Genomic DNA, 26,417 nt, shown 5'->3' with positions numbered 1-26,417 from the left:
TGCTAGCGATCGGGTTTTTCTCGGCACGTTGCCCACTAGCTATGGCCAACAAAGCAACGGCGCACAGCGAGCAAAAAAAACGCTACTCACCAAACAAAAAGGACCACGTTTCCTTGTGCAACGTGCCCTCTCGATGGCAAAGGAAACGAGAAGGAAATAAATAAAACAAAAAAAACACAGTCCCGATCCACATCGAAGACGTACTGGAAACTGGTCAGATGGTCCTGACGGCGCTCACACTCACATACACACAAACACATACGATGATGATGATGATGATGATAACGACGACCACCACAAACAAAAGCAAACACCGGTAGCCGGTAGACGGGAAGTTTTCCTTGCCACTCCGGAGGCCCTTGGTGGACTTTTCCTTCGCGCTGTGCGCTCAGATATTCTTTCGGCTTCGATCTGTACAGTTGACAGTCCAAGGAATATAGAGCCAGCACTGGCACTCCTTAACCCATTCACCGTTCCAAACATACGACATCGTGTGGTGTTGTTTTTGTCGCACAGAAACGCACCATCCACTAGAGAGTTGTATTTTTTTTTACTTAACATTCCTGGAATGTTAATAGCTGTGCGGTAGAAACACCAAGAAGAGCAAACCTTGCTTTATTAGTGCAACACTTTACGGCACTTACTTGTTTACGTGAGCAATAGAACTAGTGCGTGCAATCATCGGTAGATCCTGCCTGACGTGTGGAGTGAAAAGACGGTATTTTTGAAACAGAGTGTACTGAGCGTTGCCATGGGAACCAACCCCAATGGACGTGACAACTGAGCTAGCTGGCTAGTGTGTGCATTCATGTTGTGTGACTGTTTTTTTCGAGCTCCCGTGATAGGCAAGGGACACCTATTCGTGATAAGGAACATTGGTTGTTACGTTTATTTTCGTTAATTTACAAACGCTAAGAAACAACAAGCCGCGTAAAAGTGATACACGAGCATACAAAAATACGATAAATACAATATTACTTTAGTAGGATGATAGGAAAGTTAGAGTAGCATAAATACGGATCCGTGTACTTTCGTGTATTTGCGTGGGATAGTTTTAGTTAGCTTTATGTAGGTTAGTGGCTTAACAGGGCGTTGATCGGTAGGCAAAATTTGCTAGTACTGCAACCCGTACGATAGCTCCTTTTGGCTTCCAAGCTTTTCGCGGTGTACGGCCAGTGCACGTAGTAGCTTTGCGTAGGGCTGTCCGTCGCTCAGCCTGCTTAGATCGGAGATACGGCGTCGCGCTAGGCAATGCTTTGAATGTGTGCTTCAACGTACCGCCCCACACCATCCGCTTCCGTGGCCGCCCGTGCACGTTTGGGCGATTGATCGCATCCGGTAATGGAACTCAAGCCCCGCTCCGCCTCACCAACGACCGTGCCCAGTGGTGTGATAGTGCAGAGTGCGCTAGCAGCCGGCTCGCTACCGGAGCAGATCGGCACAGAGAGTGCGGCCAGCAGTAGTTTGCTAGCCGGCAGTAGTAGTTGTACCTCGCCCTTAGCTAGTACCGTAGGTCAGGTGGGACATCTTTCAGACCGTGCGTCCGAACCGTTCGGATCGGCCGGTGGTACGGCAACGACGACGTCCACTGGTTCGTCCACCGTTGCGCCTGCGAAGGTAGCCCCCTCGGCACTGTCCTCCTCGTGCTCGGCCCCGATCGCCGTGCACGGTAAACGATCGCCGTCCATCGCGACGCCGGTGAAAAGCTCGAACGTATCCGGCGGTAGCAGCTCCTGCATACCGAGCCCCATCCTAAGCCCGCCGGGAAAAATCTTCGGACGCAACAACAACGGCATCAGTAAGTAAAACATGCTTAGTTTAATTTAGTTTATTGTTTCCGCTTTTTAACGTGCAGAGATTGGGAGGAGCTTTGATTTGTTTTCATTTCATTCAAAACCAGTGACATAGTGGTAGCATAATCGCTGAGCACATCTACCCTTAATCCAGATCGTAAAGTATCGAACGTATTGTCCGTCCATCCATTACTGAACGATGGAGGATTAGGGATAGTTTTTCTTCGTCTTCTGGTGTACCGCCAGCTTCCTATCCCAACACCCCCTCCCCCTCCCCCCTCTCCAAAGGGAAAGTGCCTCAACGTGCCATTTCTTCTCCCCGTTGACGTTAAACGGATGCCAGCTTCTTAAGTGCATCTGGTCGGAGCGAAGCGAGAAGAACATACCGTAGCCGGTCGGGTACAAGGAATGCAATTTCTTGCAGCGTGCGTCTCCACCGCTCTTCACCGCCCAAAAGCCAGTGCGAAATGAAAGGCGAGCGTAGTTCGTTCTGCGAATCATTCCGCTTGGAGATTTTCCTGTGTGCCAGTGTGTTTTTCGCCTCTATGTTTCCCCCCACTTCTTGCGTCTCGTTTGCCATTGTGTGCTGCATGTGCAGTGTGTTCTAAATTGAACTTTCAGCAAGCGCGTTGTTTTTATTGTGGACCGTCCCCACGTCAGAGACGGTCAGGAGCCACCCCAGAGGAAAAGCGTTTCTTGTGCCCTTCAAAATCATGTCCTCCTTCCTTCCAAGGCTCCTTTCCCCCCACGTGACCGGGTTTTTTTTTCTTTGCCCGTTTTCTCCCCGGGAACCATTGCTCGCCATGTCCTGCAACATTGCCATGTCCTTTATCCATCTAAATGGCTCTTTTTTTCTCTCTCCCTCTTCCACTCCCTCGTTGGAATGGGTATTTTGTGTTTTTCTGTGCTGAGCTTTCTCCCTCGTGGCAGATCACTCCGCCGACTTGCTAGCCGGCTCCACCTTTCCCCCCTGCGTTGGTTGGGGTTCGTATTTTATGCTACGATATTTTATAGATTATACCAAACCCCCAGCTAAAAAGACGTCGGGCACACAGCACTGGCCGGGGTAAATGGAGCCTGATGAACGGAGCAGAGTGGTGTGCAACAAGCAACAAGAACCATTCTGCCATGCTTGTCCAACTTCCAACTGAAATCCTGCTTTTTTCTTCAAACACCTTCGTCTATTTGTTCGTAGTGGGAGCTTTTTTTCTCATTTTCTCTATGTGTGTGTTTTGTTGCTTGTACTATTACCTCACCGGAATATGTATGCATGTATGGAAGCTTTTCCCGTACGGTTGCCCATTTCTTTGTCCACTGTTCGCTTTTCCTTTGTGCATTGCAGCCTGCTTTCCTGTGTATGTCTGTGTACATTTTCCTTCACCACACCCCGCTGCACGGTTGCACTTTTCCAACGGACAAGCAGCATCGTTTCTTGCTGCAAGGTTGTTGTTTTTTTTTTTTAGTTTCTGCTGGGTCTCTTTCAACCCGTCCCAATGCTAGCAGTATCATCAGCTAGTACTCACATGCAAAAAAATGTCGGTCCGTGGTTGTAGAGAATCGTCAAGAAGTACAACAGAAGAGCAACAAAAAAGTACCAGGCCAAGGGACTCGGTTGCCCTGAATTCTAACACGGTTCCGATTCTTTGCTTGCGAAAAAAAACACAGTGGCAAAAACACTGCAAGGAAATGTGAAACAGAATGAAGCCTTTTTACATTTTCTTTGCATTTTAGTTTGTTTGTTGCAGCAGCAAAAAACGCGCTTTAAACCTTGTGCACGGCTATAGTAATTATCGAAAAGGCAACCAACAGGGTAAAAGAGAGAAAAAGAAATCAAATAAAACACACACACACATTCATAAGTGAATACATACACTAAAAGCTTGGCTTGGAGGGGTTTCCCTTTGAAAGCGGCGGAATGATCCATTTGGTCGATCAGATTTCATCCACGATATTGGCTCCGAAAAAAAAGAACAACCATTGAATCGATTGAATGAATCGGTTCGTAGGAGTACGAACCGATCCTCTCAGCCTAATGTCCCATTTCACTTCCTCCGATGGTTTACTTGCAGTCTACGGACAGACCCTTTTTTGTAGTTGCATTATTTGCACAAGCTAAAAACTCTTTTCAACAAAAAAGCAGTCTTGTGTTTTGTGCACTCACTGACATTTTTTTCTCCCTTCTGTGCACTCTTGCACAAGTGCAATGGCAGGAACAGTACCGTGGAAAGCATCCTTGTTCTACTGTGCCAGCGGTGTGGGGCGCGCTGGGGGACGCACTGGACATTGCTGTACGGTGATGGCCTGTTTTTGTCCCTGCTTCCGTACACTACTTGTGTTTTTCCTTATATGTTTATGTTCTTTCTATTTTTCTTTCGCTCCACTGTTCGGATACGTTCGCTTGCACTGCAACCTGGGGCTTGTGAAATTGGTATCTTGGAAAAGAGCGGCGAGGAAAAGTAAGGAAAATCTGTGGGATAGTTGGATGCCTTCCGTTCCATTCTGTCTACATTCTGTGTGTCGGGAGGACTTTGGGGCCAGAAAAAATACAAACTTCTTTAACATGACCCACCCCGATCCTGGTTGGATGGCTGGAGCCGACCCATATTCTTTTAATGCTCGCTCCACTTCCACGGTAGCACGATTTGCTTGCTGTGCTTAGATGGGATCGTTTTTTTTTTTTCTTTCGTTGCTGCCTTTCCTGTTTGCCATTTATACATATATACGAGTTCCTTCGGTCGTTAGTAATTCACTTGGAGTCGTTTTTTTTCATCTAAAGCGTCGAGCAATGCAATCTCCTCTCTGTCTATGCAATCTATCTATATGGTGTATGTAACTCCCTGTTGTTGCACTTACTTCGCGTATATTTCATACTATTCGTGGGTTTGAAACCGTTGTATTGTTTTTTATTTATGTTACATTTTAAATTCCACTTTTAATTTAAAAATTTAATGTAAAAATAAACTAAATATTTTTTTAACATTCTCTTGTATTGTTAGAGAAAAGTGATTCGGATTATAAAGGTTTAAGGTATTTTTTGTGACAGTATAAAGTGTTACAGAGAGGACAAAACTACGCAGATAAGCTTTGGATTACTAAACCTACTAATCTTTGAATATGAGTTTACAAATATTTGAAGCTATATTTCCAATATTAAAACATGTTTAAATTTTCCTACACGATCATTTTAACTTACTAACTTACTGACTAAGTAGCTCTAATTAATCTAAGAAACAATCTACCACTTCTTTATCCACTTTCACACAAGCACACAAGCATCTTAGATGGTGTACATTTATTTTCCTATCTATTTTCCGATTTTCATGCATACTCATGGAGTGCGCTAGTTTGATGCGCACGCATTTGCGAAGCTACCGAAGATCTGTTTTCGTGTCCATTCAACGACCGTCGACTGACCAGCAAACAGCGTCACAGTAATGCCATTCGATATGTCTTTACAAAAAATCAGCAACCATAACGCTAAAAGGTTGGCAGTGATAGATGATTTTTTTCTCTCCATTCCACTTGCAATGACGGGAAGTTACTGCGATTTTTATCTCGCTCAACTGTTTGCCGCATCTTTCAAGTTGGTTTTTGAGAAGAGAAAAAACATCAGCTTGCGCTATTTTACGTTACAAATTGATGTGTGTCCGGTAGGGTTGGAATAGGATGCTTAAATGCGTAAAATAAGTGCAATGTAAGTGGCAAATGTAAAACAAAACTTTACCGAAATATGTTGTTAATCTATGCTGTATATAACGATACACTCGAACCCTCTTCTAATCCACCACAGCGTTTTTAGGATTGCCTGACAGGTATATAGGTACATCGTGCGCTAATACCAACCGGGAGGGTCAAAAGTCCTGCAACCCGTGGGTCGTTGGGTCGTTGCAGGACAGGATAACTAAACACTGTCACGGGACAGCTGTCCCATTTGATGACCTACTCACATTTTAATCATTGAACGAATAAACCTTTGCCCGCGAGCAGAGCAGAACGTCATTCCCTGGGTCACCGGGGATCACGTACGCATCTATTAGACCCTTTCTCATCTTCTTGAACTGCAGAAAAGGTCCACGTTTGATTTAATTAATAAATATAGCCGCACCAGGGCACTGTTTGTAATCAGTAACAGTACCCGAGCGAAACAAAAAAAACACCAACCTTATTTTTGTCAGTCCATCAACCATCAAACCACGGCGGTCACAGCCGGTCGTCCGCGTGATTTTCAGTGGCGAGCAGCTGTCTCCATCACGGAGCGACCTCACCGGATGCTGGATATACAGCTTCAGGAAACGAGCGTATTTCATTTGAATACGGTCGGACAACGCTAACCCTACCAAAACTGTTCCAACCAACAGCAAAAAAAAGGATCACCATGTACCCAACTCATCCGATCGCGTCCGTCCGTCCGTCCTTATGCGCGTAACGGTCACGCAGCAACCAAAATCCCTCCGCGCAATCCTGCTGGACCGAGGGCTACAAAACCGTATGACGAGGGGTCAGATTGGGAACGGGTCACAGGATATGTGCTGCTGAAGCAGGAATTGGGCTACCGGTCGAGCTGGTTAATGGGTTGAGATTTCTAGTTTCGGAGCTCTAACCAGCCTGAAACGCAGAAGGGTGTGCTGTTCGCTTTGATAGTTGGTAGGTACAGCTTGGTCATAGACCAATAACCAAAAAAATGCTTTTACAGTCGCTTCCAAAATTACCGTTAGCGATCTGGTATCAAATTAATGCTAGCCAGAAGTCACAGACCATGTGACGATGCAGGTCGTAACCCTTTGCTAGGCCCTAGGTCACTCAGGTTATGGTTTGCTTTGTTTTTGGAGCGCGCATCATCTCATTTCTCCCAGGGGTCGTCGAGTGAGAACACACACACACATTGACCCCTTGCGTTGATTCTGGATGCTGTACGGCGTGGAACGGAAAATGTGATTGTTACAACGTACATAAGGCTTGTAAAGCGTAGTAAATGTTCCAGCTTAAACTTATCGTTATTCTGGGAAGACCTCATGAAGTATATAACAGTGCGATTCTGACAAGGGGACAAGATGAATCAGTGAAGTAATTAGGATCGAAAAATACATCCACAAATATCCGAAAAAAGTAGTTTTCAGATAACGTAGGATCATGTTCTAAAAAATTAGAGCAAACCACACATTCATACCACAGTTCCGAGGCACTTTTTCACAAAATGCAATACCGACAAATAGTGTCTCGGTTTTTCCCGACGCCGCTCAGGCAGGAATGTTAAGGCCATCATATCTTTCACAGCGCACACGCGGTAGCAAACGCTCAAATCAATGCTTTATTTTACACGAACGCACACAAAAAAGCCTACACCATCTTATAATCTTAAATCAAAGCTAAACTTCTTGAGTCAAAAGCCTTTTTTTCGTTGAACTGGTGTTTTGTTTGCTTCCTTCAAAATGTACGCAACAACACCCGCCCCGCGGTCCCGCGGAAACGGTGTGTGGCGGCACGGTCGCTTAATCGCTGTTGTCGCACCCGACCGCTCCAACAATGCACAAGCGCACCGGGTTGCTGCAGCGGGGCTATTGGCAGCTTTATTAGCTGCCAAGGGCGGCTTCTCCTTTGTCGGGGTGCCCAACTCGTATGCGGTATGTTTTGGAGGGCTGCTGCGGTGAAAATTCTGTTTTTGTGCCTATTTCGTGCTCGCGGCGGTGGCTCCAGCTCGCTGTTCCGTGCAACCCTGCGAACTATTTTCACCTTGTCTTTGGATCGGCAAGTCCCCCTGTCGGCGTTCCGATTTCGATGTGTGTGTGTGCGTTCGATGTTTGATTTGTCATCTAATTGTCCTTTAAAAATCAAACTCGAAGATGAAAAACGATCGAAGAGCCGCGCGTCGCAATCAGCACGCGCAGAGCTCAGATCAGCTGAAATGTTCGTAGCTGGGATATGGGTAGAGCAAAAAACAAGAAATCAAAGGGCAATAAATTTCTGCATCGATTGTTTTTTTATTACACACCGTACTGTACTGTACGGGCTCGTACAACTTCAAAAAACATAACCGCGACAGCTTTACAGCCACGGAGCCGCTGATGGTTCTTAAAGAAAATGGAATGTTTGTGTTTTTGCTCTTTGATCTTTGCTATAGCATCTTAGCGCGGTTAAAGGACCATGTTACCCGCCTAATTCCAATAGAATGTGGGGTAATTATAGAATCATTTTTATTTTTAGCGAATAAAAACTGGTCTGGATGCAGTTTTTACTCCAAGTCAACACGATCTTTTTGTTTTATCTTTTTAAGACACAGGAATGCTTCAACATTAGAAAGCAATATAAGCTAACAATATTTTTTTCCATAATTCTAATGAACAAAGTATCTTAAATAATTATTTTATACGTCATACTTCATTCCAGCTCCAAAAGCAGGAATATCCTATCCTCAAATCATGGACTGAAAATGAATGCAACGCCGTGGTTTTTTCATCCTTTCTTAATATTGGTCGTGCTGCCAAGGCAAGACCCAGCGCTGTTTGTATAAGTTGGGGTCTTAACCCTTTTTTTCGCAGGACATCAATTTGGCGTACAAAAAAAATCTCCCTTCATAAATAAACCAAGGCACGTTGTGAGTATGTTGAGCAATTTGCTTCCTTGCATAGCTAAAATCATAACCATTACGGTACAGTCCGGTATAAGTAGAGACGAGTTTTCTTAGATCCAAAAGATTTCAACAAACCAAAGTAAAGCAAGAAAAAAAGCTTAATCTAAATAAATGGTTCACCGTTTCCTTGCATCTAGCAGTTCGTATTGTAAAGGGTTGCTTGTAATAGCACGGCATTTTTTTCCTATGTGTGTGGCTGTCGAGTGTGGTTCTTTCAATTTATTGCTCGTTGCGACTTGCCGGGATGCAAAGGTGTGCCTTTTCGTCTTCGTACGTCACGGAGCCTTATCCCGAGTGACGCAGCGCGCGAAAAAAAACAACAGCCTTGTCCAGATGGTCACAGATGAAGATCAAGGTAAGGGATGTTCTTTGATGCAGTTGGATCGGACTTTTTTTGTCTACTCCTCAATTGTGTGTGTTTTAAGCTCTAGAGAAACAAGACCATTGCGTTTGAGGGATAGGATTTTTTCTCTGCTACGAATGTATGTGTATCTTCTTTGTAGTCTAAGAGGAACAACGTTTAACGGTGATCGTATATTCGTTTGTCCAGATAAATAAAATCGTTTGACAAAAAAATACGTTGAGCGAAGAAAATGAAAAGAGTAACCGTGAAATAACTAAAGATAAAGGTGTTTGCTTTACACAAATAATTCAAGTCACCATCCAGAAGATATAATCTAGCATCTATTTTTTCCGAAAAACTGTAATAGAGAAAAACTGAAAATGCATTGTATTGAAATGCAAAATTGCATCGAAATGGAACGAACCACACCTTTTCTTCTCTGGACCGCGAATCATCCACATTGCACCCTGCCGAAACGTACATGCTATCTTTGATAATCAGCTTGCGATAATTAGTACCGCCGATGAGAGGTTCTGTCGGTACTCCCATCTAGAACCGTGTACGTTTTTACGTATGCGTTTGCGGCTCATTACATATGCAGCTGACCGTCCACGTGCCCACATTGGCCCGCACGCGCTCTCACTCGCGCAAACCGCACAATAACGCGCAAAGGGAAGGAAGGTGATGCAAGCCTTAACCTTAAACTTCATCACTTCCACCGGCTGATTTCAGTAGCGACGCATCAATTGATCACATAACGGGTATTTCGCGGGTACCGCCAAAATTACGCAAACCTGTCACAACGCTTGCGCAATATGCAGGAGCAGCGATGCAACGCAGAAGGATGGCGGTAATAATCGGTACACCGAACAATATGCACCGTTATACATCCCCGTCCAGATGGTTGTTCGGAGGATCGAAAATGAAGGGTTTGAGTGACCACCGATCACAGTGGCCCACAGCCACCATCATCATAACCCGAGCCGTGGTGCATCCGGTCCCGAAATGCGCTGCTTGGGCGAGAAGTTCCTAAGTTGTGATGAAGACAAAAGAAAAGTGGACCGCAAGCCACGCGCCTCAGCATTCCGGGGAAAGAAGTGCGACGAAGCCATGGCTGTTCGCTGATAAAACGATCTTAATTGATTGTTGGGATCACGCGCCAGCATATAAGGGCATCGTTTTCTTTTCTTTCCCCTTTTGTATCCCGGCAAAAGGTCCCGGGACCAAGGGGTTCCTGAAAAAGCTCTAGGACCTAAGACCTACCTGAAGCTGGGATCAGTCTACCTGGTCGCGTTTTGGTCGTGTGTCCTTCGTGACCTAGTTGTGTGATCGCATATCCTCGGTACGCTCCGATCGCAAGCACTCCGAGGGGAACAAGGCACAACACGTTCCTCCCGATTCTTACGCCACCGGGTCGGTGATGTCATTTTTTGGGGTGCATACTGATAATAACGATAATAAGGGTTGCCCGTAAACTAAATGCTTAAACATCGATCGACACTCTCATTTGCGGGCCGATTTCGTTGCACCGGGTTCGCCAAAACCGGGTCACCCGGCAGTTGCCCTCGTACCGCATACCACATTGTTGCAAACTGTAAACTGCAAAACCCAGCGAACAGGTATGACGCGAATTAGGCGATCGATGGGTGATGACTATATTTCGGCAAATATTTACCCCCTTACATTGTACCTCACCGCAAGCTTCACCGCAATGCCCCGTGCGGAAGGAGGTGCGAAAAGATGAAACATCTTTCCGCTGGCTCGTTAACAGAAACTGCACAAGGAAACACAAGGTGCCTAAGGCACGTGTCCGTTTGCCGGGTGCGGTGCAAAGAACACCGAGCACGTGTACGTTGCCAAATATTTGCGATTCTACCCTTCGTGCCGGTGTCCCTTGCGCGTACGGGATGGACCAGCTGGAAGGCCGTTGCTTGTAAGGGTCAAGGGTGTAATTTTCGTGTAATGTTCTTTCGATTAATTGTGCAACGGTGGATGATGATGGTGGTTCGTGGTTGGTCGATCTGCTGTACATTGCCGTATCCGGTAGAACCTCAGCCGAGCTTGGGTCAGCTGGTTTGTCACAAACGGGTGAGTTGACATACTTTTGTGTGCGTTCCAGAAATTATGCCATATGTAAATTGCGTTCGCGTGGTGTGTAATTTTGAGTAACGGCAATTGTTCATTGGAAACCCTGTTACGCGATGGGACCAAGCGGAAGTGCTTCATTTGGGTGCAGCATTGCATTTAGACCGCAATTGAAGGTTTTTTTTTTTAATTTATAATTAATTCAACTAAAGATACATGCTTAAAATCAAACTCTAATGATTTTAATATTTAATAACTGCATAAAAAGCAAAATACCAATTCCAACATCAAATAATGCAATGTAATCTCCACTCAACAGAAAACCCAATCTTAAGTGGTTCTGATGTAGCAAGAAAAGACCAAGACAAAAAGAACAGATCGGCAAACAATGGAAAGATAATGTTACAACTTTTGACACTTCCATCATTCCATTTATCCTATTAGAAAACATTCACCCAGCCATCCATCAAATAAGGCCCAAGTGCAAAACGATCCGCAACGAATCCCGAAGGAAAATGACTCCATTAAACAATTTTCCACTTTTTTTGTTCATCCTTGGCGTAATTAATGCGGTTGTTTGCTCAACGAAATGGATGCACAATCTTACCGTCTCAAATGAAACGATTTTCAAAAAAGGGTTTCGCATGAAAAATAGCAAAGATAAATACTCTACTCCAGCCGCGCTCTGGTCCCGCCTTTCCCATCCAGATCTCGTCCGGTGAAATGGATTCTAATAATTCAAAATTTTTGTCACACGTTTCGGCCGACCTTTCCATTATGCTGTGTTGTTGGTGCTATGTTTTTGTTTGCTGTTTCGTCCACTGTCCTCCAGAAACCGATGGTGCGAGAATCTTCATTCAATTACGACATTATTGAATTTGGGATCAGTGCTTTTCACTTCCGCCATCGCCTACGGGGATACGTTCCGGCCGCATTGCTGTCACACACTTTTCCGATGCCAGTTCCACTTTCTCCCATTTCTTCGATATCAATGCACAGGGCGATGAGTGTGTGTGTCTGTGTGTAGGAAGTAAGGGTGATGCAAAATGTTTCGGGCGTATTGTTCTTACGTTCTTACGCACCCAACACACAGCACTCTGGCCAATCAGAGTGATTTTCGTAATTTTTGTTTCTAACAGTGGTGTTGGTGATGGTGGTGTCTATCTTTTTTTGTTTCTTCCTTCCTTCGGGGTTACATTCGTCGAACCGGATAACCCACCCCTGTCGAGAAGCGAGAAGCACCCTCTTCCGCACGCAGTTGGTGATCGGTTGACGGAAGCGCATCGCCGCTGTCACGACTGGACGAGATTGGCGAGAAAAGGAGAAAAATAATTAAAAATGATAAAAATTTGTAATTAAGGGAGGAAACTCGGCCTGCGTTGCGGCGTTTCTGTGTGAACGATTTATGTGAGTCTGTATGTGTTGTGGAAGATCCCCCTCCACCCACTGATGCCTGTATTATGCCACTTAGCATTTGCTGCAACCCTTTTACTATCTTTTAAAACTTTCACTTCAATGTCCGACATTGTAGCTGGCAGTTACGCTGACAAAGGAAGGGTGTTAGAAGGACCGTGGTAAAAAAAAACGATTGCACCCATCGCACGAATGGTGCCGCTAATTCAAAGCATCTTGCGAGTGGTGCGAGCGTTAAAATGGTTGCCCATTAGCGGTGGGAGCTGTGGGTGAGTGTAAACCTCGAGCGTTTTTATTTTTGCATCTGGTCTTGTAAGAAGATAGCATCCATTTTGTAATGCCTTATAAGCAGTAAATCCTTTTTCCTTTATACATTGTTTTTTTTTTTAATATGAAACACGAATCATATGTAATAACATTTTTTTTTTAACAAATATTATTTAACTATTCCTCAATTGAACATTAGTTAGTGAATTATTCCTCCTGAACTATATAGTGAACTATGCCGCAATTGAGCATCAGATAAATTTGATATACTCTAAACACATTTTATCAACAAACTTTATTGTTGTTATGATCTGTTAGTGGACCTTAAATATGATATCCACCTAAGACCCACCGTAAATGCGCATTTCTACCTCAAAAAAGTTATACAAACTTTCTATGTTCGTGTTATGTTTCAGAAACCATCTAACGGTAAAACGTTTTTATGTATCGCACCAACAAGCCGTCCGTCTACACAAATCTAACTGTATTGAGCATCAAACTATTTTCACTATAATTATCGCAATTATACAGATCGCAGATCGGAAGCATCTTCAGCTTTCTTTCCCAGGCATTTGACCCATCAAATCAAAGCCATCGAAGAAGAAAGGCACAAAAAATGGCCCATTAATTTGCGTCCCAATAACCACTTACTAAACGAAACTAACGCTGATATGTAAGATGGTTCTGCCAAGAAGCTAAACGGTGTGTGAGAAAATTCTATACATTAAACTGTGAAGCATAAACAAAAAAATATGAACAACTTTCGCTCAACCGTTCTTTTTTTTTTTGCGGCTGCTTGATAGCTCAAAGGTTAGAACATTCAACGTGGTGGAGGATAACGATGTAAAAAACTACTTAGATATTCCTATCCGGGTGTCTTGATTCTTTTGGGCACAGCATTCAGCGCCCAACCGCCTTACGCAGGAGCTTGGATTTTTTTTTTCTTTTTCAAATACGTAGTTTGAACCTATTCCCAGGATCCTCCGTGTCATCACGATCGCATTTTTACCGCTGCCAGCTGCTCATGGCAAAGGAGACACAAAAAAAAACCTTGCACCTACCACAAGGAGCCCATCCTCCCAGCGCTCTGTTGCATATTCCAACGGGACTTCTTTCTCCTCGGTGTGGCCAAGGGAAAGTAACATGAAACAATGGTTTGGGCTGTCTGGTAGAGGTAGCAGCACACACAAAAAAAACCTGTCCGTCTAAAGAATCTTTAAAACAGCACCACAAAAAAATACCTATACCCAATCGAGCAAACCAATTCCGTGCGCATAAATTATCTCCAATGTCCTAATGATTAGCTCGTAACCTCGGAAGCGACCGGCTCCCTGTAATTCACGGCACCCAGAGCTGGCCCACCGGTACCGGAGCTGATACGCTTTTCTCACCGGCTCGCACACCAAACACCAAAGGGGAGTATGCAAGAGGACGAGTTGATGAGTGGTTCTGGCATTTCTGACTGGCTAAGAAACGTAGGAACAAACAAAAAAACAGGACACACACCACCCAAAACTATCTACCGCGAACGATTATTCAAATTTTCTCCAACCTTCCCGACGCGACCCATCGGCGTGTGTCTTCAGGGGTTTCCTCAAGAAGCTTGCCTACCCTTAAAGGGCAAGTAGCAACAGCGCGCGTGTAAAAGGGGTGAGAAAATCCAAGAAGCCGAGCTGACCCCAGGGTATGGGCATTGGCAAGCGTGTTCCGCGTAAGGGTTAGGGATGTTGATCGAAAGGTGAGTTTTGTTTTTTTTTGTTGGTGAGCTGATAGCTTCACCGTCCATTATTCATACCTAGCGAACACCTTGAACCCGGTAAACACCTTGACAGAGCCCTCTAATGCTGATGATCGTATGCATGATGAGGCGCATCTTTTTACGCTATACGTAGGCCTTTTTCTTACAGGGAGGACATGACTATTTTTTTTTTGTTTTACGCGTTTTTTGTAGTATTTAATTTTTACTACAACTTTTTTTTGTTTCATGTGTCTATTGTATTTTAACAACCATTCCTCAAAAGAGTACGCATGATCGCCAGGCGTATGGTAATGAGATGCTGTGGGAATGTGAATTTTGGTCTTTCCGAGAGAGTTTTTTTATTGTTTCACCATTTTTTGTAAACTTTCATAATGGTGCCATCCGTATACCGTGTGACAATAAATCCGGACAGCTTTAGAAGCTTGCGAGACGGTATATTAATTCTTGCGGTGTTTGGTTTACACTGTATACAATTCTAAAAGGATATAATAAACTTATCGGAAATGGTAGCCATACTAAAGTGAAATTCGTCAAGAAGTAATTATGGAATATAATTGCTTTGCCAAGAGAATATGATAATATAAACTAGTAGTGCAGTAGTAGTGGATAACACCGAAATGAGGTGCTAAATACATACTGAATAGACCCTCTGCCGAAATGTTAAGGGGAGTTTGATGACTTAAGAATTAAGGCAATATCTTGAAAAATTTGCTCGCTAGTGGAGGATGAGCTACTTTCATTGGGACATCTTTGCGAAATCGAAAGTCCCAGGCAGCCGATAAGTCGTATTGTTTGATCCGAGCTGGGACTAAATAATGTAGATAACAATAAACTCCTTAAAAAGGTTCAACTGTTTGAACGAAGGAATTAAATTACTTTGGAATGATGACATTTGAAATCCAGAGTTGTGCTCCCGTATTTGCGTACCCCGAGTGTAATCAACTTACTCCCGGATTTGCTTCGCGAATGAAAGATTCACACACTTCAGTAACATATAATTTTGTAATAAACATTTCTACGGCAAAAAATACACTTTCCCATGATAACCACGAATGCAGCACAATCCTACAAAACCAATCTAAACACTGGCAAAGGGTGTGCTAGCAAGATTGGTTTGCTGGTGTACAAAAAATATTCCATCATGCAAATAACTTTTTTACGCATCCTTCAAAACGCATCCTTGGCGCGGGCACACGAAATCGAAAGCAAAGTTCCATCACAAGGAGCTTCACGATAAGACGATGAGAATCGTTCTATCTACGAATGGCAAAAAAAGCAGTCTGAACATTAGAGCGAACAAACCCTGACACTGTTCTCACGGTGTCTTGCTTAAACAATTACCAGAGAACCGACCCATTCGGACAGTTCCTCCCAAGATACATACTCAAATTTCGGTCTCTACTAAAAAAAAACAGGCCCAAAAGGAATAAACGCAAGATTAAACAGCAACGTAGAAAAAACTTAAAATCATATTAAATAAACAAAAAAAAGCTATCCCTCAAATACCAATATTGACCAAAAAAAAAGTAAGACCATTTCTGAAATCAAACAAAAGGGTTATCCTCCAGGTTCCGGCGGGAAATGAGAGCGAAAGTGAAAAATTCCCAAACATCACGTCCACCAGAAGAAGCAAATGACAAATGAAGATCCTAGCAGCAAAAAAAAACTCATACGTATACACACGGGCTACCCAAAAACGAACGCCGTGATATTCTTTCCACGGGCCAGATCGGACTCGATATGCAAATAAGATCTACCCCTAAGACACGGCGCAGGATCCCTTGCGTCAGGCGTTTATCCTTCCCCGGGTCCGGGACATCCATGAGAAGCAAATGTTCACAGACAGTGTACAGGTTTTTTTTTCTTCCTATTCCTCACATTGTGGCATAAGGGAGCAAGGTCTTAACTTCCTTCGCAATAAAGGGATAGTGGCAGAGATTGTCGAAGGAAAAAAACCTGCTACTTCTACCTGCCAGATCCTGGCAACATCCAGTAAAACGCATCAACCTTTCGGATGCGTTGTTATAGCATCTGGATGGAATGGAAGTATGGAACTTGCGATCTAGTAGAACCGATCACTGCATGAATAACCACTTTCTATTGCATCAAAGTACGCTTTAATAGCCTATACAATTGTAAATTAATTTGCACACATCCATCTGCGTAGACATCATATCGCTGATTCTTATCTCCCTAAAGCAAAACATTGGTCACACACATAGAGAAAACAAAAAAGAAGCGATACAACTTCATTCAGTATTTGCTCTCACTTGACAACGCTAACAAAACCCGCCCTGGGAAGGGTGGGTTAATTGTTGGTTAACCGATTAGCTCATCGAGTTTTGGTTGGAAGTGGTTGGCAGAAAAAGTGGATCCTCATCTATGCCTCTTTACCCGCTACAAGCCCACCCGATTGCACGACAAATGATGCGGCTCGACAAATGTGTTCCCGTTGAAGAGGTATTCTTTTACGGATCGTGTTTTTTTGTCTGTTTTTTGCCTCCAGTATGCTTAACGTTTTGTAATATAAACTCGTTTTCACGCGATCATCGAGTCTTTCACGCGCAACAACCCACTCGCGGACAGAACGCGCAAACAGAAGTCATCATAAACATTTTCCCAAACAAATTTACCTTCCCCGGGGCCCCGGCTGCTGTTTAGGGTCTTACCACACGGTATAGTGGCAATTTTTTACACCCGCAGTATGCAAATTCCACCCAGCACGCTCTGGAGGGCTTTGCCGCACGAAAGAATGAAGTGTTGTCAGATGAGAATGAACAGTAAATTGAAGAGTTGAAATAAAAAAAAAGTTGACTTCTTTACTAAAACCAACTTTCAGGCAAACTACATGCAACAATTTAATCGTTTCATTGAGCTGTTGTGGAGTTTTTTTTTTTTTTTGCTGTCTCGTTTGTCTAATCAAATCTATGATAACCCTTTTCCCTGTTAAGACTACCGTTGCGCACGCTGGTTTATGAGTACGCGGGGTTAACAAGATCCGCAATCAGGGGTGCAGTTTGCACTTTTTTCTAGCCACACTCGACCCACCGAAACCACCGTGAATTACCCCTTTTCGGTTTGGTGGTGGGCCGTTTTCCATGGGGTGGTTAGAACCACGCCATTATTTATCGTCGCTCTCGGTGGGTGAGGGTAGTTTGTACGGTGCTCTCTATGATGATACCATGAAGCACGATGAAAGGATTATAGCGCAATGAATGGAGAAGATAGTGACGGCAGTGTTGCCATGATAATTGAATTTCGTGTTAAAGATTAAATCAATTCCATATCAAATGAACCATATTTTGTAATGATTAGGTATTAAATGAGCAACGGATTGAATGTTTATCAAAATTTGGGTACTATAAATAAGTCAAATATCTTATTCCACAAATTCCTAAGTAAAGTGTAACGATTAACAACCTGGTCTTTCCATGACGAACCATCGGAGGTGAAAGATCAAGTTTTCAAGAATGATCTTCCCTACCCTCAAAATGATTCAATTCATGTTCCTCTAATAATGAAAGCACGCGCCCTGAATGTTACATATAAGTGTAATTTAAACTATTTTACGTACTGTGTTCCTACCGCTATTGTGAAACGATTAATTGAACCAATTTCAAATGCTCGATAGTCATACCTTATGCATGCCATGCATTCTTAAATTTACAACAACAGCACATCGAAACCAACCCAAACATGGGAGTCATTGCGACTAGCAATTAAACTTTAATTACTTGTTCTTCCCATATATTTTTCCAAACATGGTTACCAAAGCATTCCACCAAGTTCGTTCATTCTCTCTTCGTGGACTTCGTTGGTTTCTTCCGCCAACGTTCTCTCATTGGTGAAGTCTAAGATTGCAAATGAAAAAACAAATGTAACAAACTCCAAAACATTCCTTCTCTACCTTCTCCTTCACGGAAGGTTTCACTCTCGCTTGGATTCGGTGGCGTGCAAATATTTAGGCAAACGTTCGCATGCAAGTCCAAATCGACGCATATTTTACACTCCTTCGCATGCGTTCGTCACAAACGTGATGGACTTCGCGATCTTACTCATACACCCCGTTGGACCACATTCCAATGGCATGTTCTTTTGGCAGACGAGAAAACAAAACAAAAACTATGATGATTGACAAGATTTTCCCGCAGTGCTCCTTTCAGCACAGCTACCGGTTTTACTTCCAGCCGCAAAATCAGTTGAACTCCTGTTGCGTCCTTGCCTGTGTACGGTGTGTTTCCTGCACGGAAGGGTGTGGTTTGCGACCCACAGAGTGGTGGGCTTCTTTTTTTCGGTTATTTCGGGGTTGAAACTCGTTGATCCTTTACGGTTACCCCGGTCTCTGATTGGGCTGCTGGAATGGGTCGGCACTGTGAGACACACCCGACAGGGAGGGTTGATGCTGTGGGTTGTCCCACGGTAAGACATTCGCATCGCTCTGTGCCGTCCTGCTTGCTCACACTCCACCAAACCGTTCGGTTGCTTTAACAGAACTCACTTCCGATTCCTTTTCGCCGTTTGTGTGACGGTTAGCATGCTGTAAATCCCTCCATTTTCTGCACCAAGGCAGTGTTTTTTCTCTTCTCTCGTTTAAATGTCGTCTTACACACAGGCGAGGGAAAACGACCGTCATTTTCTCGTTTATCTTCTTCCCCTTTAAGGAGGCATCGAGAAGGGTAGATCTTGTATTACAAAAAAAAACGGCCTAAACATGAAACAGCAGAGGTTTTTCTTTTGCTTTCGCTCGCCAGCATTTGCATACAGAAAGCGCACAAAGCGATGACGACTCTACTAATAGTACAAACTTTTCTTGTACGAGCTAAAAAAAAATACTCAATCTCATAATAAGACTTTTTTTCTTAATGGCTCAAGAAGAAAACCGGCCTAGAGAAGAGTTGTAACGGCTTTCTGTTCACTTGCGACAGCGCGAAACCGTTGTCTGTGTTGGCAGAAGTTCATCAAGCCTTTAACCCAAAATCGAAGCAACGACCGTTAAGGATGTACATGGCCGCCCAAAAAAGTGTCTCCCAATGAAGACGTGTGTTGTGACGAGTAGAAAACGCCCTTAGGCACTCAGGAGCTGCGCGCCTCGGAACGTGAGTGTGTTCGGGTTTAGCCAGGGATCGTGAGGACACTCTCGGATAAGCGGTCAAGCAAGTAGGAACGCGATTAGGAAGTAAGCGGAATAAAAAAGTATCCTGTTAGCTGTATGAGTAAACGCGTGTTGTTTTAACGTTTTATATTACGAACCACCCGAAAACGTAACAGTGGCGACGAGTGATAAAAAAGCGATGTTAAAAGAAAATTGTGTGTGTATGTGAACATTAACATTATTCCGTGATAAAATTGGTGTTTAAGACAAATATAGCAGCGAGTGAATTGTACGAGAAAAAAAAAGAACTATCAGTGAAAGAAGTATTGAGTGAAGAAAAGTGGACAAAATTCCGTCTAAACGCAAGCGCAGGAGAATGAATCCAAGTGGCAGCGAATCATCGGAAGAGGAGCAACGACGGCTTTCGCAAATGTTTTGGCAGCAGAGCGCAGCAGCCGTACACCAGCCTGCAAGCGGATCGTCCAGTGCGTTCGTGTTGGGGTCATTGGACCAGCAAGCGCGCGGTCAAGTGGCGTCAGTGCAGAATCCGCCATCGCTTGTAACAGCGCCGGCACAAAACGCGGGGGTGCCGCCATCGCTGAGTGCTGCTCCCGGGCAGAATGCGACGATATCGCCATCGCATAATACGGGACAAACGCTTTCTTCCCAACCACAAAATGCTTCGTCACCCGATCTAATGCAGATGATTTTACAATTGCAGATACAAATGAACCAGTTGATGATGCAGAAACAACACCAGCCAGAGCGTCAATCTGTGTCCGTTCCAGTGCTTAATCCGGAGCAAATACTGGATTCGTTAAGTTCCCATGTAAGAGAATTTCAGTATGACGAGGAAGCTAAAATTACTTTTGCGGCTTGGTATGCACGATATGAAGATTTTTTCGCAAAAGATGCATCGAGGTTGGAAGATGAAGCGAAAGTGCGTTTGTTAGTCAGAAAGTTAGGTGCTGCGGAGTATAATCGTTACGCTAATTTTATATTGCCGAGGTATACGCGAGATTTCAGTTTCCAAGAAACGATAAATAAGCTAACGGCTCTGTTTGGTAATAGGGAATCTCTATTAAGCAGAAGGTATAAGTGCCTCAATACAACAAAGGCTCGTGGGGAGGATTATTTGTCGTATGCGTGTCGTGTAAACCGTGTGTGTGTAGATTTTGAAATCGGCAAGATAAGTGAGGAACAATTAAAATGCCTAGTGTTTGTATGTGGAATTAAAAATGAAGAAGATGTGGAAATAAGGACACGTTTGCTATCGCGTATCGAAGATCGTACAGATATAACGCTAGAAAGCTTGACCGCCGATTGTCAGCGTATTATCAATTTAAAAGAGGACAGTGCTATGATAGAAAAAGTTCACGAGGGTAATGTTTATGCCGTAAAAAAAGATGTTAAACAGCAACAGGGGTTCCAGCACAGGCAACGAAGCAAGCAACAGTTAAAGTTTTACCGATCATGCTGGTCATGCGGAGGACAGCATTTACAACGTGATTGTACTAGAAAGCGTATTGTGTGCAACGTGTGTGGTAAACAAGGGCACATAGGGAAAAATTGCTTTCACCGAAGAAAACCGTTTGGATTCCGTCGAAGGAATGATAGTGCAGATCTACGTGTGGTTCGAGTAAATGCTATGAGCGTATGTGGTCGGCGGAAGTTCGTGCCTGTAAAACTGTTTGGTATGGATGTGAGGTTACAATTAGATACAGCTTCGGATATTACGGTTATAGATCGTCAGTTATGGAAAAGAATTGGGAGTCCATGTTTAAGGCCAGTGACAATAAGAGCCAAAACAGCATCTGGTGCTAGGTTGCAGCTAAACGGAGAATTTAGAGCACAAGTTGGGATTAAAGAAAAAAGTCTAGTAGCAACAATACGAGTGGCTGATGCGAATTTACGATTGCTTGGTACAGATTTAATCGATCGTTTTAATCTGTGGTCTGTACCGATGGATAGATTTTGCTGTTATATTTCGGAAAATCAAGAGAGACCAGCGGAAAGTGTAATGAAGATAGAGCAAATTAAAGAGCAATTTCCGACAGTTTTTCGCAACACATTGGGATTATGTACTAAGGCAAATATAAAGCTGAAGTTAAGAGAAGGTGTTGCACCTATTTTCCGTCCCAAGCGGCCTGTAGCTCATGCCATGGAGAGTGCCGTAGATGATGAGTTGAATAGATTAGAAAAACTTGGAGTTATAACACCTACAAACTTTTCTGAATGGGCGGCTCCCATAGTAGTAGTAAGGAAAGCAAATGGGCAAATTAGAATATGTGGCGATTATTCAACAGGGTTGAATTCATCTTTATGTGCTCATGAATACCCGCTTCCATTGCCCGATGACATATTCGCAAAGCTATCAGGATGCCACATATTTAGCAAGATAGATTTATCTGATGCATTCCTTCAAGTTCAGATAGACGAAGATTACCGACATATTCTTACAATCAATACGCATCGTGGCCTATACTACTATAATCGCCTCCCACCAGGCATAAAGGTTGCTCCAGCAGCTTTTCAGCAACTGATCGACACAATGCTAGCTGGAACTAAGAGAGTGTGTGGGTATATGGATGATTTAATCATCGGAGGCGCAACCGAAGCAGAACATGATAGGCATTTAAAGGATGTGTTAAAGCGAATCGAGGAATATGGATTTACCATCAGAAACGAAAAATGCGAATTTAAAACGAATGAAATAAGATACCTGGGGCACGTAATTGATAGTCAAGGTTTAAGACCAGATCCAAATAAGATTGCAGCGATAAGAAATTTACCGGAGCCTACAAACCTCACTGAGATTAGATCGTTTCTGGGAGCCATAAATTATTATGGAAAATTCGTGCCGAATATGCGACAGCTCCGATTTCGCTTGGATGAATTATTAAAGCACGGAGAGCGTTTCCAGTGGGATCATAAATGTAAAGAAGCGTTTGATCAGTTTAAGAAGATACTTTCATCAAATTTGCTCCTCGCGCACTATAACCCTAATGAAAAGATAGTGGTATCAGCTGATGCATCCTCTGTTGGGTTAGGAGCTACATTGAGCCATAGGTATGCGGATGGTAGTATGAAAGTGGTTCAGCACGCTTCGAGAGCGTTAACAGAGGCAGAGAAACGATATAGCCAAATTGACCGTGAAGGGTTGGCAATAGTTTATGCAGTAACAAAATTCCACAGAATGTTATATGGACGGCATTTTTTACTGCAGACGGATCATCGACCGCTATTGCAAATTTTTGGCTCTAAGAAAGGCATACCGATTTATACAGCAAATAGATTGCAAAGATTTGCATTAACTCTGCAATTATACGATTTTGAGATCGAATACGTTAGAACTGAGCAGTTTGGCAACGCGGATATATTATCCAGATTGATAAAAAACCGTTCGCAACCAGAGGATGATTATGTTATCGCCAGTATAGAGATGGAAAGAGATGTAAAGGCTATGGCGATAGAGGCCATGAGTAATTTTCCTATAAGCTTCAGGGAAATAGAAAGGCATACATCGGCAGACGCGATGCTACGTAAAGTGCGACATTATATACAAGATGGTTGGCCAACAAGCGTGTCTTACGGTAATGAGCTAGCATGTCTTAATAGCAGAAAGGATGCTTTAACGCTTATTGATGGTTGTATTCTTTTCGGGGAGAGAGTGGTGATACCACAAAGATTGCGAGAGCGTTGTTTGAAGCAATTGCACCAGGGTCATCCAGGTATGCAAAGAATGAAGTCAGTTGCACGAAGTTATATATATTGGCCATTCTTGGATAGAGATATAATGGAGTATGTCAGAACATGTTCATCGTGTGCAACTGCCGCAAAATCACCACCACATGAATCTCCACAGGCTTGGGGTAAAACTAACACTCCATGGGAGCGCATACACGTAGATTATGCAGGACCCATTGATGGGGAATATTTTCTGATTGTAGTTGATGCACACTCTAAATGGCCGGAAATATTTAAGACACCAAGTAGTACATCAACAGCTACGATAACTATGTTGAGAGGATTATTCGCCCGGTTTGGCATGCCGGTGACTTTAGTAACAGATAATGGCACGCAATTTACCAGCGAAGCATTCAGTGATTTTTGTTTGAAAAATGGTGTGCATCATATGAGAACAGCGCCGTTCCACCCTCAGTCCAACGGCCAGGCCGAGCGTTTTGTGGATTCGTTTAAAAGGGCATTGCGGAAGATAAGAATTGGTGGCATGGCGTTACAAGAGGCAATCGACATATTCCTGCAAACGTATAGAACAACTCCAAATCCTCAGGTAGAGCAGAACAAATCACCCGCAGAGCTCATGTTTGGAAGACATATTAGAACCTGTTTTGAGTTACTGCGGCCGCCACCAAGATTAGAGAACCAAGCCACATACAACAGCACGAGATTATTCAAACAAAGCGATCTAGTATTTATCAAAGAGTATAGCCGAAACAATTGGAAATGGATACCTGCGGTTATAGTTAGAAGGATTGGCCACGTAATGTATCTAGTGCAAACAAATGATCGGCGTACTAGGAGGTGTCATATGAACCAGATAAGACAACGATTTTATGAAAGCACTGAAAACAGGTCATTAGCTAGCATTCCTCTAAGTGTTTTGTTGGAATCGTGGAATTTACCGTTACCGCCGCAAACCACGATCAATCCTAGCGAGACAGAGACACCCGTTGCATGTACGTCTATACCTCAGACTTCTACGACATGCATGTTACAGCCAGAAAGCGCGTCACAGCCAACAATAGCATCATCAAGGTCGACGCAGCATACCCCTTGTCATCGCGAAGCCCAACAGCCACTTGCACCTCGTCGCTCTTCTAGAAATAGAACGGTACCACGAAGGTTTGCACCCTATCGTATGAACTAAAAGGGGGAGATGTTGTGACGAGTAGAAAACGCCCTTAGGCACTCAGGAGCTGCGCGCCTCGGAACGTGAGTGTGTTCGGGTTTAGCCAGGGATCGTGAGGACACTCTCGGATAAGCGGTCAAGCAAGTAGGAACGCGATTAGGAAGTAAGCGGAATAAAAAAGTATCCTGTTAGCTGTATGAGTAAACGCGTGTTGTTTTAACGTTTTATATTACGAACCACCCGAAAACGTAACAACGTGTATAAAAAGGAACATTTCCGCCGAGAAGCAAGCAATAGAAATAGAAACTAATGATTTGGGACATTGCAAACATTTGTCGTGGCGTGCGTAAAGAAAGATGTCGGTAGAGGAGGATTGGCCACAAAAAAAAACTAGAATGATGATGGCATAAATTATAAAGTGCAAAGTAGGTTTTTGGAGGGAACTCCTTGACGCCATTCGGAAAGCCGGTTGTTTGAGTTCCAGTTTTTAACGGTTTTTCGGTCGGAAGATCTTTAAAGATTTTGCATTATATTTTGAGCGCTAAAAAGTGAATTGTTTTGCATGTCGTTCCGTTTCCTTTTTTGCTTTTGCAGTGGTTGTCACGTCGACCCCCTCGAACGAAGCCGAACTTCAGCTGTACCGGGTGCTGCAGAGAGCAAGCTTGCTCAACTACTATGACACACTGCTCGAGATGGGTAAGCTGAGCTAGATTCCAACCGTCAGAGTATGGTTCCTTCTAATGTCCGACATTTTATTGAAATACTTCCATCGTTCTCGCTTCCCCAGGGGGTGATGACGTCCAGCAGTTGTGTGATGCGGGCGAGGAAGAGTTCCTGGAGATCATGGCACTGGTTGGGATGGCCTCGAAACCGCTACACGTTCGTCGGCTCCAGAAGGCACTGCACGAGTGGATGACCAATCCCTCCGCCTTCCAGAGCCCGCTTACGAACGTGGACATACCGTCGCGGATCCCGTACAGTCCCGAGCCGGGTTCGATAGCGCGCAGCGTTTCGACGGCCAGCACTGGACCGTACGGTGGTCCGTCGACCGTTGCCGGTAGCTTTTCGAACCTGACCGCCAATGCTGTCGCCAGTACGAACCTTCCGCTCACACCGCCGACACCGATCCCGTCCGCTCCTGCTTCGTCCTCCTCTTCCTCCTCCTCGGCAGTGGCCGCTGCCGCAGCGGCAGCCGCTTCAGCCGCATCGTCCACCCTCGGTCATCTCGGCACGGGTGTCGGTCCTTTGGGCCATCATCATCTGCTGCACCATCACCATCATCATCATCCGCTGAGCAGCAGCAATCTAAGCAGCACGATCAGCAACCAGATCGGATCCACGACCAGTGGTTCGGTGCAGCTTACACCGTCGCTGACGGAGGATCAGGTGGCAAAGATAGTACAGGCGGCCGAGCGGCTGTCACGCACCCTGCCCCGGCTCGAACCGCGCCAGCAAAGCATCAAGAAGCGTTCGGCACGCGACCTGGAGGCGGTTATCGCGATGAGCGAAAGCGATCCGCGGCGGATGGATGAGATACGCAAGTACTCGGCCATCTACGGCCGGTTTGATTGCAAGCGCCGTCCGGAGAAGCCGCTCACACTGCACGAGGTGTGTGTGAATGAGGCGGCCGCCCAGATCTGCAAGTACATCCCGGCGCTGCTGACAAGGCGCGACGAGCTGTTCCCACTCGCCCGGCAGGTGGTGCGTGACTGTGGGTTTGGTCATTCGGCCAGCATACGATTGACGGGACTGAGGTAAGTTGGAAAGAGTATATAAACAACAATTTCGAGTGTTATAGTTCACCGCTCTTTCGTTCTATTTGCAGCCAAACGCAACCAAATCGTGGTGACGAACTGGACACGGTGCAGCAGCTGAAACGAGCCCGCCTCTCAAGCGACACCAGCTCGGACATGGGCAAGGTAGCTATAGCAACTGCACCTAAACGCAAATGATGCTTGCTTCCTGCTTCCGTTAACGATTGCCTGCCCCAGACACATTTCCAGCACATGCTTCGCCGGCCCGTTGGCCTCAAACGCTTTATCGCACATCTTTTGTCGTTGGTTATTGTTATTACACCCGGCACAGCATAATGTGTCGTCTCGTTCGCTTTGATTTAAAAAACGCTTCTATACTGTTGTGCCTATTGTTTTAGTTTGCTATCTTG

The 26,417-nt window shown here is 44.4% G+C and overlaps 1 protein-coding gene across 4 annotated transcripts in view; it reads left to right on the top strand.

The window, feature by feature from the left end:
- Nucleotides 1–361: 361 nt before the first annotated feature.
- Nucleotides 362–26,417, top strand: part of LOC1273145 (NGFI-A-binding protein homolog) — a 29,389-nt gene continuing 3,333 nt past the window's right edge. For 2 of the 4 annotated variants that reach the window (XR_009764974.1, XM_061646073.1), the window contains exons 1-4: nucleotides 362–1,798; nucleotides 24,848–24,949; nucleotides 25,041–26,007; nucleotides 26,079–26,172. Coding sequence is in view for 3 of the 4 variants with exons in the window: in XM_061646073.1 (XP_061502057.1) it covers nucleotides 1,342–1,798; nucleotides 24,848–24,949; nucleotides 25,041–26,007; nucleotides 26,079–26,172 (1,620 nt within the window). In the remaining variant the exon portion in view is untranslated. The remainder of the gene's footprint in view (nucleotides 1,799–24,847; nucleotides 24,950–25,040; nucleotides 26,008–26,078; nucleotides 26,173–26,417) is intronic. The other 2 variants (XM_061646072.1, XM_061646071.1) reach the window with 2 other exon arrangements.

Source organism: Anopheles gambiae, chromosome 2 (assembly GCF_943734735.2).
Source record: "Anopheles gambiae chromosome 2, idAnoGambNW_F1_1, whole genome shotgun sequence".
In the NCBI taxonomy this organism is placed as follows: Eukaryota; Metazoa; Arthropoda; class Insecta; order Diptera; family Culicidae; genus Anopheles; species Anopheles gambiae.
Note: the sequence above shows the minus strand (reverse complement) of the source record. Positions and strands in the feature narration are given on the sequence as shown.